Source organism: Vanellus vanellus, assembly GCF_965231255.1.
Source record: "Vanellus vanellus genome assembly, chromosome: 6".
Lineage (NCBI taxonomy): Eukaryota > Metazoa > Chordata > Aves > Charadriiformes > Charadriidae > Vanellus > Vanellus vanellus.
This window is the reverse complement of record NC_138911.1, coordinates 29,991,503-30,006,513: the sequence shown is the minus strand read 5'-3', so window position 1 is coordinate 30,006,513 and position 15,011 is coordinate 29,991,503. Positions and strand designations below refer to the sequence as shown.

Sequence of the window (15,011 nt, the reverse complement as noted above, 5' to 3'; positions counted from 1 at the left end):
ACATCATCTCATATGTGTGGAAGGATGACAGAAATCAGAAGTAAATGAGTGAGAAAGTTAAGCAGAATGAAACTTGGCCTTCCATTTCAGACCCCACCAATTCATAAGGTCAGGATGGTAGATCATATTTGAAAGGCAAATATTTTTCCCACCCTTAAGCATTTCCTCTTTGGAACTGTTTTACACATCAAAAATGCCATAGAGATAATCCCTGTTTGACAGCAACTGGGTATATGGCAAATTATCCCATAAGAGATAGGTTCACATCAAGGATTGCACCACGCAGAACCTGCAGGCATAGCCCACACACCATAAGAGTGCCATGCTGCCTTTTTCAGCCTTCAGGCACAAGGAATAATGTAAAATATATTTTGGGAAGATCTTTAATCAAAGTAGATAAGACAAGTGTTCCCACACAGACCTCAGAGCCACACCCAGCAGAGAATTCCCCAAAACCAATCAAGGACACTTACCAACACCAAACTCCATCTTCCCTCTTTCTTCTCCTCTTCCCCTTCCACCCCTCACCCCTTCAGTCAATAGAACCAAATAAATTAAACCACTTTGGACAGTAATTGAATAAATGAAGAATCCCTAATAAATAAATTTGAGTAGCGCCCACTCCATGGCCTTGAGATAGAGCGCCAAACTCCTCATTAGTGACATTTATAGGACATCACAGGTGGGTGTTGAGCGCCAAGCATTATTCATGAAATAAAAATAGCTCATCCACCAAACACAGAGCAGCCTGGCCAGAGACCAACTTCTCCTGCAGCTGACAGATAGCAGGCAATATTGAAACATGGTAACAAGTAGTTAAGGTATTTTAACCTTTTCTCTTCCCATATAGTGAGTGGCAGAACATTAATTTCCATTTTATTAGGAGTGGCTGAGCAATAACTACCCAACTCTTGCAGATGAGCTTTGAGGTGTTCTGGCAAAAAAAGGAGTGAAACTGACTGTAGTCTGCAGAGTCCTCCAGTGAAACAGTTTCATGTTGGCTGCCCTCATCTACTTTTGACATTTGAATTTGTCAGTCTCTTCATCTTTTCTACTGTCTCCTTGTGTGTCCATCTTGTCACTCCCAGGTTCTTGTGCCCAAGCAGGGGAATCCCAACAAAGCTCAAGCACCACAGTACTTTTGAGGTTATGCCATGTTTCATTCTATTTCTATTCATGTATCATTCTATACATGTTAGGCAGTATTAATTTTGTATCAGTAACTTCAATAGCATCCTTCTGCTTGTATTCATCATGGTTGTTTGAGGAGTTCAAGGAAGAAGGGTTGGATCATTAGACATTTTAACATCTAACTGGTTGAATACCTCACTATGATGAGGTGATATGGCAAGGCAAGGTTATTTGTTTGCAAAACTCCTGCATGTACTGTTATTGGTCTAAATTGAGAAGGGAGGTTTGTGATGAATATGTTTTATGCTACAAATAGAAAGATGGCCTCTGTCCATCACATGGTGACTGACAAAATTATTAAGGGGGGAAAAAGGGTGTTCCAATATCCTCAAAAGAGCTGAGTAAGAGAATGCAAAACATATTTTGGAAGTCAGATGGGTGTTTTTTCATACCTTGCAGGAAGTGCCAAACAAATTATGAAGTCACATGTGTCCGATACAAATGTAAGGTTATCTTGCATTATCCCAGCAAAAATTCATGCCCCCCTTCCACATCCTCCTTTTACAACTCAAATATGCTTTTCAAACTCAGTCCCGTGACTTGAAGAGAAATAACTGAATGTTTTTTTCAAAAGGATCTTAAATCCACTGAATTGAAACTGAGGTACTCCTGAAAATGAAACCTAGGTTTACAGGGCTTTGAGTGTTTAAAACTGTTGTGCTTGTGCAAGTCAGTCCCTCAATTTGGACTTCACTACTTTCTCCTTTCTTTCCCTGTCTTCCGTTATGTACTTTGGATTTTCTTCCAACCTCCTGTGTTGCACGCATCTCCTCAACACTCTTTCTCTGTTCTTGTTCATGCTTAAATGGAAGTCAGAGTAATGTAGGGTGAGGTTTCAAGCACAAGAACTGCCTGAAATAAGCTCCAAATAAGCATCCCGTGGGAGCATTCTGAAAGCAAAGGAATAAGACTTCTGGGTTTTGCTGAATTCCTGCTGAGAGCAGGTTGAGCCAAACCCCAACAAAGCATCTTTATATCAGAATGAATGTTTTAGAGTACTGTTCCAGAACAGCATGTACAGACATGTCTAACTCTCATGATACATGTGACTCAGAGCAAGGATTTTAATTTGCCCTGTCTTCTTCCTTTGCTGAGGAACTATCCCATTCTAGCACCATGCCTGAGCCTTGTTCTGTACAGATGGGAAAGATCAGTTGCACTTCAGCTACCACTTTCTGAAGGGTCTGCCAGTATGGGGTCAATGGCAGGGATGGACATTCAGTTGGAAAGTCTTCAGGACACATATATAGACTTAAAAGTGTCACATGTCTTTATGGAGTTCTAGTATTAAGACATCTGATATTAGGTACTCTCTATTCTTTTGCATGTCCTGAATTCAACCCTTCTTTCTTTTCTTAAAACAAAACAAAACAGACAAGAATGGCAACTATCCATTTAAAGTGGTATGTTGTCAGCATTCCCACTCTAATCTTGTGCTACTTCAACTCTCAGCTTTAGAGGCCTATTTATGAAACATCCTATGCGGTAGGGATCACTAGCAGATTGCCTCCCCCCACCCCCAAATGCCTAAGGGCTTTAAAAAGAAAGTTACCCTGCTTTTCCCCGCAGAAAGATCACAGTGCTGCTGACTTCAGAGTTTCCCTGGTGTTATAATTGCACTAGTTCAGCACAGACTCAGGCACCACTTCCGATCTGGCATCAAAAGACTGCCCCATTCTGAGCCCTGGAAACCTCACAGCTTTCCTGGGCTGGACCAAAGCCTCACTGAGCATTTGATAAGGAGCTCTTCTTTCCAAATATATCTGAGGGCACAAAGTACTTCTTCAGCATACGTATATTAGTTGGAGACAATTTAATTTGCGTAACATTTCTATCTCCTGCTATTTATACTAGAGCTTCAATAAAAGTCACAGAAAAAGTAACGTTTAAATTAAAAAAATATAAATGCTCAGCTAAAACATGACTATAAGCCCTACAAACATTCCACAGTAAAATCAGTTTAAAACTTTCCTTCCAAAAATTTGAGACAAGCTTTTCTAAACAGTAAATGCATACTTGGATCAAAATCAAAACTGTATTCTAAGGCTTCTACATGGTTCCTTCTCTGAAAATATAAATGCCTCAAAACCAAAATGTACCAGCAATATCAGCTGAGTACAAGCTCTATTGTCCCTAACAATCAAAGCTCCTCACGTTCATCAGATGAGAGAAAAGCACACATCTGCAATTATCACAACCAGAGGCAGAACTGAAGGCTCTCGGGGTGCTATGGAGAACTGTGGGTCATACAGCTCAGATCAGTTCCAAAATAATCCAAAGTCCCGTAAAGATGAGTCAGACAAACCCTTCAGGGGGAAACTTTAGACTCTCTACAAGTTTTTGGAGGGACTGAAAAGGCTGGGACTCTTCAGTTTGGAGAGAAGGTTGGATGAAGAAAGGTTGCAATACAGGTTTATGGAGCCATAGGGACTAGAGATAGCTGGATGCAGAACCACGGTTCACCAAAGCTAACAATATTCAGAAGCAAGGAGCTTTCAATGCAACTAGCAGGAGCATGGTTTAATATCAACATAAGAAGTCCTTCTTTCCACAGACAGCAGTAAACTCCTGGAACTTGTCACCACAGGAGGTTGCAGAGGCAGACAATATTACAAAGTTCAAAATGGATTTATACAAATTCAGTGGACGATGGGTCCCTGACCAAATACTAAAGGGAACAGGCACAGATGTACCTCCTAACATCCCTGGTAACAACAATTGAGCATGAGGTGAATGGACCACAAATGTCCATATAGCAAGGCTCACACAGTGTCTCACTAAATACCATCTTCCATTGTCACAGGCAGAGTACTGGGCTTCATGGAGAACTGGTTTGACCCAGAAAGGCATTTTTATGCTCCAGATGTTATTCACCTGGGCCAATCCCTGCCTTGCCAGTTGCAGCTGGATAGAGACAGCACTTTCTTAAATTGGAAATCTTCATCTCTCCACTGCCTCCTCAGTTCAGTTTCGTTTCCCCAGTATTATTTTGATTATGCATCTTGTCATATGTTCATACTATGAAACTAGAAGAATGCCCTACTACCCCCTCAACATTCTAGCAATACCATTCTAAAGAAAATATCATAGAACATAGACACATAACCAGGCAGGGACCTTTCTTATACTACTGAGAGTCCTTTTGATACAACAGTTTTACACCACAAGGTGCAACCCGTCTCCACTGCAACCTACACAGACAGACTTTGGAAACACAACCAGAACAGGTATAGGGCATCTAGCAAAACCAATCTTACTCAAGATCATTAGTTTTTCTTCTCCCACCTCAGTAATGCTGGTCCAATAGGCTCTTCCTCCATATTCAGTCCCAATCCAAAATGCTCTGCAGTTACGTCTGTGCTGATCTCCAGTGACCACAGCGGTCGATCAAAACTGAAAACAAGCTTTCAAAGCTGACCAAACAAGTAAATTCCAGGCTTGCAAAGAGGTTACCAAACAAGTTTAATAAAGTGCTGGGCTTGGCGTGGCAGTAACACCGCCCTTCAGCAAGCGCCTGTGACGGAAACAAGTATCACCTAATGCGGAAGAGGACTGTGATTATCTGTCACAGGCTGAGCCTCAGTAGGGTAAGGCTGCAGCTGCTGGAATAATGGAGAGTCTGCTATAAAAAGCACATTGCTTGACAGCTCCAGAATTTTGGCGAGAAAAAAGGCTTCCTGAGTTCTCCCAGCATCATTACCAAAAACATTTATTAGACAAAGACTTGTTTCCAGAATGAGCAGATCAAGACTTTCCCAACTGAAACTATGCAGACAGACTTGTTTCAACATTACTTGCTCCCAAAGGGAGTGGGAAGATCCTTGTGATACTCAACACAACAATCAGTGTGCAAGTCCTCCAATGCTTCGGCACTTTTATATCCAAAACTCAATTTGTAGTCATTTGGAGGAGCAAAGTTGTGGGACATAGCATCAAAAAAAAAAAAAAAAAAAAATCTGTTTATCCCTTTTTCCCCAATTTAATCCCATATCAGCTCAGTCAGGACTCTCTCCTGCATTGTGTACAGTCAAATTAGTCTCAGCTACTTACTAACTACAGAGAAAGCAAATACATTACGCTAATAATCCGTAATCCCCTGTCACTCTTGTTCTGTTTAAAAACAGGGTCTGTGTTTAAGCACCAGTTTTTAAAGAAAGGTCACCAGATAAATTTAGATCTATTCAGTTTGTAGGCTGCGGTAGTTTGTTTTTAGATACATTGTTTACTGAGTAAAAAATAATAATATGATTTAGCTGCCAAGAACTTTTCCCATGGAAATTATTTTTATGTTTATTATTTATATTATAATTATTTTTAGGTGACCTTTTTCAAAGCCTCTGGAAAATAGTTAACAAAGAAACAGTACAACTGTAAGGACTCTTTCAGAATTATGATCAACATGGCAAACTCATACACCTCACAGGTATACTTCAGTACTGACACTGCAGAAAACAGCCTTTAAATTGCATTCAGCCTAGATCCAGAGAACTTTATTCATGAAGGAGCAAGGCTTCCCTGATGGGATGCTGTGTACCAGCCTCAGTATTGCTAGGTAAACTGCTTATTAAAGTTTCTGACCACATCATTAAACTAAATTAAGACACAAGGGGCACTGCATACACATTGCAATCATCGGAGGAACACTAAGTAAGGAAGCTCACAGTCTCGAAGATCACAGTCAGGTTTCTATATCCAAAGAAGGGAGGCACAAAACCCATGGAAATCCAACAGAAGAGTAAGAGAACTTTTGGAAGATGCTATCAGCAAAGACACCAGAAACCTTACAGTTGAATCCCAGTGCCACACTTTTCACATTAAACCCTACAAAGCCAGCCACCTCTTCTTAGTCTACTCTACTCACCTCATGAGTCCAGCTGTCTTGTGCGGAGAAGACTTTTCTGCTTGCTTGCCTCTCTGCTTCATGTCAGACAGTCGCTGCCGCATGTTGATGGTCATCTCTGAGCTCAGACGCCAGATGAAGATGCAGCTGAAAGAGGGAAAGGTGAGGCTGGGGTCAAGTCTGAATTCAGTTCATTGATATTATCAATTCCCATTGCAGAGGCAAACAAGAGCCCTTCTGTCTGTGGCAGGGACACACACGCAGAAACAGCTTCACAGAAACTCGATCCCATCCCAAGCCTCATGACAAAAAGGTAAAACCTGCCTGGCAAAGACTCGCTGTGGGCGAGAGCAACTGCAGAGATATTTGCACAGACTCATCTCTGATCCTATACTTTTATTTGACTATCTGACCAACTGCTGAAGGAAATGCCGTAGCAAGTCCCTCCACGGTCAGCAGGATAAGTGGAGCCTGCAATCCATTGTATCTTCTAACAGCAGATAAGCTCCAGCCTCTGATTGCAACTATCCCCATGGGCAAGGCCATCCTAATGCCTGCCATCCCATGGAGTCTCTGTTGATGTAATAACAGTTAAGCTTATGTTGCAGCACCTTTTGCAGTCAGGGTATTCCTAATATTTTATATGGACCCCCTCCAGGAACCTTCTAAGGAACTTGATTGAATTTGGTCAATGGATTCAAAATCATCCAAGAGAGGGAAACAGTGTGATCCCATTTTCTTCGGAAATCTGGCTAAAAAAACCCAACCAAACAAACAAAAAAACCTCATCACATTAGAGGATACTGTATCTCATCTTCAGCTACTAGAAAGTAAAAAGACTAGCATTTTCTTTGAAATTTAACCTCAGTGCTAACTAATTCTTTTCATCTCACCCATCTTTCCTGTCTATCTGGGTATACTTACACAGATGTAGAAACAGAGGTGGTGCTTTTACTAGCATTTATAAAATCCCCCACACTAATTTGGAATCCAAAGAGAATTTCATCAAGTTCTTCGAGACCCATCAGTGCCACCATACTCATGGGTACTTCCAGTTCACCGAGGAGTTTTCAGAGAGGGGCTTCCTTGCTAGTATATTTGCTCTGCCATTTTGAATAATGGCCAGGAACTTGGTCTCCTGGACCTCAGGCAAATGCCAAAAGCAGCAGGATGCTGAATGCCTGCATCTTCTCCATTTCTTTCCTCTCATGAGAAGACATTTTAAAAGGTTTTAGTTCCATGCCACATGAAAACAGAAACCTCACTTTGCAGTCTGTGGAGATTTTAGTGAAAAACTAATAATTCCCTTCTTGGCCCCAGTGTCACTCCCTTTGCAACAAAGCTCAGGAATGTCACTCCCAGATACTGAAGTCACACACAGACAGACACGCTTCCCATCAACAGTGAACGTGCTGTCATCCTCCCTCCCCAACTTTTCAGCCAGGAGAAAGTGGTGAGGCACTGCATTTGGGAACTATGGCAACCCAGGGCAGCCAGCTGCTTCCCCTCAAGCAGCAGCTCTCGAATGTTAGAGCAACCATAATCTGCTGCTGAGAAAATACTGAAAAGCAGGAAACAAATTTCAGAAAGCAAGCCTGGCTTGTTCATTCATCCCACCCCCACAGCTATCAAACCTGGAGATAAGCAGCAGTGTGAACTTGTAAATACATTAACATTCACCACAAAGCTCTACAGAAGCATGCTTCCATCTACCCCTTTTACTGCTTTTCTTTTTCCTTGCAATACTTTTCTTACATGGGTCTCCCAGTCCTTGTGCCCATCTCAATCTCCATTTCTCTTTCTATTCTCAGTTTTATTCTTTGCACATGCTGCTGTGTGTGAACAGACTATTTTGCCTGTCCTCCTTTGAAAAACGTGCTTCCTGCCCTCCTTCTTCATGAATCCTTTCCTTACTTCTCCTCTACCTTCTCCACACCCTTAGTAAAGAAAATGACCCTTTCGCTCATGGAAATGGTGAATAAGGGAACACTGCACTAAATAACAAGGATCACTGGGGACCTTCCATGTTTCTGGAATTTATCAGAAATCCACAACAAAAGGACTCTCTTTTCTGAAACTTTTGCCCTAATGTATTTACACAAATGAAAGATAAAGAAAGAGGAAAACCAAATTATTTACTGTTTACTGAAAGACAGAAATAACTAACTGATACGATTTAAGGTGATATATTGTATGTTCTGTAAAAATTCACCCTGTAAAACTTTTTACAGTTCAATTGTGGTTTATTAACAGAAAAGAGAAAACGAGAGAGAATCTGGGTTGCTCTGGCCTCGAAATAGCACTCCAGGAACCACCTTTCTCAAAGGAAAAATTTTATTCCGTTCAGCTGATTTAAGCATTCACTGATTCCAGAAGCAGTCAGTACACTCACCTCTACAATCATCACATTAGGCATGTATTCTCCTTTTCTCCTTGGGCTCAGTATGGTGATTACCTAAGCTTTTGGCAAGCTGATTTAGCTCACTAGACCAGCAGAAGCTCAGCTGAGGGGGGGCTGCTGACGTAGTGACCTGAATCAGCTTCATAAGGGGTCAGCCACACCACAGCTGACTTAGGGGAGCAGGGAAGAGGACCATCGGGACAGGAGCAAAGAGTGGGGACAGGCCTGTCGCTTTTGCTGCTAGACAGACTCATTCACCTGGTGAAAACTTACCAAGAGGAGACACAGTTTTGGCACCACTGATCAGAATATCACAAGCTGCATTACACTACAGACCTGAAGGCTGGTAAGGAAACAGGCCATGCATCTGTCTCCTTTCCAGTAGAGAATAGAACCTACACTCAGAAAACCACAAGGGAAGCATTTCACATGGGCATCTCATTCCATGGAAGGATAATAGAAGCTCTGTGAGCTTTGCCAACAGCATACATTTAGGATTCAGAAAGCTCTGAGGTTTCTTTGGAATTCATAAAACTTCCCTTGTTATTAAAAAAAAAAAAAAAACAACAACAAACAAACAAAAAAAAAGCCCCGCCTTCCTTCAGGACACACTTTAAATCCAGCGTGAGATGGCATGAGCTGGTATCACAGATAAGCAAACCCCTCTTACCTGTCACCAGAAACGGAGATCAGATGTTTGCAGTCATTACTGAACTTCATCCCGGTTACAATCTCTGTGTGAAATAAAGCACAAGAAAAAAAAAAAAACAAAAACTTCCCTGAATTATTGCAATGGACAGAAGAGATCATTAGCCAAACAGCCTATCTGTGCTCAGCAACTCAAATTCTGATTAAAGCCAACACACTTCACAGATCAATATGCCCCAATTACCGTAACTGTTTGACAAGGAATCTAGGCTTGACATAGAAAGGGTATCCCACAGCAAAATAAGCACGAAGACCGAAGTCTCTTTTTGTCTATAACAGCATAGCCCCTGCTGAGGGTACATCATAAAGAAACTTAATATACACTGAAAAACCAGAGACTACTTTATAGACTATTAGAAAAACAGTGTAAACAAATACATGGCCTGACAGGCATGTGTGTGCTTCTGTTTTGCGATGCAAAATAAGGTCTGAAAAAAGTTGAAATTGTAATGAAATAAGCTATTACAACTTCATCCAACCATAAACTACTCTGAAATACCCATTGGGTAAACCCTGGTGGGGCAGAACCTTCAGAAAGCTTTGACTAGAATCAGACCCTGCCATACAGTCATCAGCAGAAAAAAATGCACTTCCAGAGGTTTCCGTTCCTTACCCGAATGTCCATACATTGTTGCAACACACTCGCCAGAATAGAAATCAAAGATGGAGAGGTTCTTGTCTGAACAACTGGTTGCAATATAAAGACCAGAGGGATCCGTTTGCACCTGGTTTAAGAGATAAGATAATTGCAAAGACCTGGTGAGAACGTGCCTTCAAACTGCATGAAAATGGTCCAGAATACCCAAGACAGTCATAGTAATCAAAAGAATAAAATGCAAGTAGCTCCCACTGAGTACCAGGCTATCCAGCATCCCAGAACAAATCTCCAACCTGGCTAAACTGTTAAAACTATCTCCAACCTCATCAGAGACTAAAGGCACTTAAATTAAATGCCCTCACAAATGCGAAGGCACCATCACCAACAGACAGACTTATACCCCTCTCTCCTACCTCCTTTTAACCACTGGGGTCTTACTTTGCCCCCCAAAAAAATAATCACAGCTGACAGAATTAAGTGAAATATTAAAAGACTTCAATCTTGAGGAGGGAAATAAAAAAGAACTCAACAATGCAGAGAAACTGCCTTTGATAATGGTGCTGTCAAATCTCCAGCAGTTGCAACTCCCGTGTTTGGGTTGTTTTGGTTTGGGTTTTTTTCCATGTACACCATTTTTGTTGCTTTATCTTGGATCAAATATAAAACCCCCTCCAAATGCCTCACTAGCTCTAAAGCAGTGCTACATAGCAAATACAGCTACTGTCACTAAATATCCTGCTTTGTCCTTTGTAGAACTTTAAGGAACTGAGAGTGAAAATGTCTGGTATTTGAGGGAGACATGGTATTCAAATAATGATAACTCTTTTTGGTTATGTTTATTTTGTTGCTGTATCTTTTGCTTTGCATGCCACTGTTAGGGTTCTACTTGTTAAACTGCAATGTATATTATGATCTCAGAACAACATACCAAGAAAGTTTAAATTTCAGAGACAACCATAATCCCTTGGTTACATAATTGTCCTAAAAATGAACACAGCAACATTAAAAATAATTGAGATTCCCCACTTGAGCTACACATGAAAAAAACAAAACCATAAAGCATATTAAAAAAAAAAAATCCAGCTCCCAGCAACATTTCATGGTTTGTGGTCTGAGAAAGATACAATCAAGCACCTGAGCTTACCAGCAATAAAGCGTAGCATCAATTTTTCATTTTCATTACTCTGGCTTATAAAAAAAAAAATCCATGTAGGAATTACAATAGGCAAAGAGAAAGAGAACTTATCTTTCTCTGCAAAACAGAAGACGTGACACTCAATGAAGCTGTTTGCTTTCCTCTCCCTTTTTACCCAGTTATTTACACCCGTCAATAATACTGCTGGCCTGTGCAGCAGAACAGAAATACTTGGTTTAAAATGTAGAAAAATTATCAGTGACAACAAATACAATGAAGCAGCTTGTTTGACAACTTAACTTGAGAGATATTTTGGTTGTGTCAACTGCTCTTCCCCCTTTAAAGACAAGAATGCAATTCTTCCACATCCCAATATGCTGGCATCACTCTTAACGCTGAATCTTTAACACATGTGGTTTACCAGAGGAAGCCCAGGATGGTGGCAGAAGCGGGCATGCTACCCTACCCCACGGCCTGGATGCACTCAGCAGGTGGGAAACATGAACAGAATCTCTCTAAGAGGTACCCGACTTCTCCAGCACTCCGAGTTCCAAAGAATATGGGCATTCCAAGGCAGACGCTACTTAATTTCATTAACTCGTAAAGAGTTTCATTTGTATTTGCCCTCTGGCAACCACAAATTTCTCAAACACTGATCAACAGGCAGCTCCACCTTAAAAATCCTATAGTCAAGAAAGCAAGAATGAACTCTCTGGAGCAGAAAGTAAAGTATTAAGTGGACTAAATCATCTCCTGACAGATGTTGGTGCACTTGTACTTGCTTTTTACAAGCATGGGCCTGTGCCTCACTTCAGAAACAGGACGCAGAGAGAAGTTATACATCAACTTCAGCATTCATCAACTCTTCCTGGTTTAGCCTGATGGAACCCAAATACATTACCAGCCCTTAAGGATGGAGGTAGAAGGAAGCAGCAGCAGGATAAGCAGGATAAGAGACAAAGTATGGTGCAAGCAAAAAAAAAAAAAAAAAAAAAAGTTACTGTGTTCAGATTTGTAATTCATTTTCTTAGCCCTGAGCTGCATTCAGAAAAGCTGGAAAAAAGGAAAAGGGAAGAAAGAAAGAAAACAGCTTACTTTGATGAGGGTGCCATCTTCACCTTGGGATCCTTTGTAAAGCTTCTTCTGCTTCCCACTGCTTATGTTGAAAACCCTGAGGTGGATGACATAAGACAACATTGCTCATTTTGCCCAGGTACTGCTCTGTGGCTCTTGTCACCAGGATGCTTTTCTCTTTCTGCTCCTCATTGCACATGAGATATAGGGAACAGGGGCAAGCCACAAAAAGTGGAGAAATGACCTCTACAAACTATAATCACCAATCATTTAAATGGTTCAAGAAACAACCTCAAAAGTAATGTAGGGGCACAAGACTGGATGACATGATATCAAGCATATTATCTGAATTAAAATTAAGGCTTGATTTTCAAGCCAATAATCAAAAACAAGTATAGCATCATGGCACTGAAGGAGAGGTCAAATGGGAGGGAGAAAACCTTGCCATGCCTTGTAATGGCGATGCATGGTTATGTAGCAGGAATGGATCTTAATAAGCTTCAGTCAGTCCTCCCTGCTATAAAAATACCTGTGGCTCCTTCATACTAAAGGAAAGGGTTAAGAGACCAAGACCTTTTATTTACATTAGAATATAAAACCAAATTACATTCAGCAGTGGTATTTAGCTATGACCCCAAATTATATTCAGCAGTGGTATTTAGCTATGACCAAAACTCTTGGCATCTCACCCAGATACAACAGGAGGAGACACACAACTACAGTCTTCTTTGCTTTGAAGGTAGAAGCAGACAGATTGGAGAAATGGATAAAAAGGGAGCAGAGAATGGACTCCACTTGTCCAAAGACAGTCACATCTAGCTCAATTTTAGGTTCCTACAGTCCCAGCTATTCCACAGGACCTCACAGCTTCTCACTAAACATACCTTTATAAGCAAAAATTACCACAGTGCAGAAGTTCTTTCCCCACAGCTCAACAACATGCCAAGAAAGGGGCACCTGCCCTCCCAGTAGAAAGGCTTTGCTCTGCAGAGCAACCCACCAAGAAGCCAAAAGTCTCGTGGGCATTTGCATGTAGCCACAGCTTTTTATCAGCAAGGGGAAATGCAGAGTTCAACCTTACAGAGTGTGAGTTGAGGCCTCAGATCTGCCTGAAAACACCGTGTCAAAGAACCTAGAGGAATAGCGATGGAGATGGGGCCGCCCTGACCAACTCATTTATGACTGCAAAAATATTTTCAAGATGAGAAGTAAACTAACCTGATGTTACGATCCTGGCATCCAATAGCTGCATATTTCCAGCTGGGGTCCACATCCATGTCATACAGAGTGGTCTTCCTAACGATGTGATGTGTTCGGGTAAACTGAACCCCTTCTCCTGTCTAAGCATGTGGGTAAAGACTGTGTCAAAATCAAGCAGTTAACCCATTATTAAAAACCTCTATATACAGATGAGTCCTCTCACACACCCAGCACAAACCAACCCTTCCCACTAACCAGATCTGCTAGGAGCAGCTGGGACTGGAGGCACAATGAACTCCTCTCCAGCCCATACCCTCACCACTCCTCACAGTAGCTCTGACAGCAAAAGAAAAGCAGATATCCTAACAGTTCTCTACTTTGCATCTTGCTGAGAGAGGTCAAGCTGGGAGCAGCTGCGTGCTTCACAGAAATAGTTCTCCGAATGTAATCTCTTGCACTGAGTCAGTAGGAGACACTGAAATAGCAACAAGCTCATACAGAAACTCTGATATCACTCTTTAAAGTAGTTCCTTTGTGGAGAGATTATTAAAAAAAAAGTGCACAAAAAGCCGTAATAAGGTTACCTTCTGCGCAGTGCGGAAATAGATGCTCTTGTCTGCCCCACAGCTTATCATTCTCACTTTCCCATCATTGGCTGGAACAAAAAGGCAGAAGTCAATCAAAAGATAAACACAGATACAAGATGGAGGAAACGTTTCAGTTTATACCACCACTCATTTATTCCAGTCCTGATTAGCTAAGACTGACTCTGACCAAAGCAGCAGGATGCTGCAGCAAAAAAAAGGCCCATTCTCAAGGACAGCATTTATTAATGCTATGAATGCACGAGGCCTTAATATAGAGGCTTTACACAACAGATTATGATGTAATTCTGTCTTCTTCCCCAACAGTATGCTCATGTGCTCATTCTCTATCTGCCACAACACTCTGTGGCAATACGACAAGTTCATACTCAGTACGAGCTGAAAACAGGCAATAGGCATTTTGCAGTTCTCAAAGTCAGTCACGTGTTTCTTGCTGCCCTTTCTTACTGCAGGGTCAGGCTTTCCCTCTTCCCCTAGCACTCTTTTGTAACCAATCTGCTCCTTCAGCAAAGCAACACCTGATAAAACTCCATGTAATGAAAATGGATCCAATATCACACAAGTCCACTTGAAGTCCACCCACTTAAGAGCAGGACTGCACTTAGCTTACAGACTAGCACAAAGCCCTTCCCTGCCAGGGCCTTGAGCGCAGTTCCCCCATCTCCAAGGAGTTTAGCTGGCTGCATCCAAGGCCAGCTCACTGATAAGGCAGACCTGCCAGAGAAACTTTCACTGGCCTTGGTGCTCCTTAAGAACGAACTTGAAAAAGCCTCACAGCAGCTTCAGGGAGCCTCTGATACGAAGCTTCAGTAAGGTTCCTGCCCTTCACTTGGGAGCTACTTTCAAGCTGAGGTTCTCATCCTTGAACCCCAACTGAGCTACGCTGCAGCAGCATTGCAGCCACACCTGTGCCTGGTAACAGACCCCACTGATCTGAATCCTGACCCTGACCCACACACTCAGCTTCTGGATTTGAACTTGAACCTGCCTTGCTGCCATGGGCCTGCCTGGCAGGCACTGAACTGTGGCTGACCCTGCTCACTATCTCCGGACCGATCCTTACCTTGAATTGCTGTCCACTACGGATTGTCTCACCACTACGGATTTGTCTGGTGATCTGGACTACTGGCTGGATCTAGTTACTGTCAGTGGACTTGATCTGTTCCACCTTGTTCAGGTACAGTACTGTGGGACCTTCCCATTGCCAGTGAGGCCACTACCTTTGCGTGCCTTCCTGTCACATTTGGCTACTGACTTCC

General features: G+C 41.9%; 1 protein-coding gene across 1 annotated transcript in view; it reads right to left on the bottom strand.

Moving 5' to 3' along the window:
- The window catches only part of MAPKBP1 (mitogen-activated protein kinase binding protein 1), a gene marked incomplete at its 5' end in the record, with an annotated part of 100,386 nt that overhangs the window by 14,887 nt on the left and 70,488 nt on the right, over nucleotides 1–15,011 (bottom strand). Inside the window, 6 exons of the mRNA XM_082485506.1 lie at nucleotides 6,053–6,178; nucleotides 9,103–9,166; nucleotides 9,754–9,865; nucleotides 11,969–12,044; nucleotides 13,166–13,287; nucleotides 13,732–13,802. Coding sequence (XP_082341632.1) covers nucleotides 6,053–6,178; nucleotides 9,103–9,166; nucleotides 9,754–9,865; nucleotides 11,969–12,044; nucleotides 13,166–13,287; nucleotides 13,732–13,802 — 571 coding nt within the window. The remainder of the gene's footprint in view (nucleotides 1–6,052; nucleotides 6,179–9,102; nucleotides 9,167–9,753; nucleotides 9,866–11,968; nucleotides 12,045–13,165; nucleotides 13,288–13,731; nucleotides 13,803–15,011) is intronic.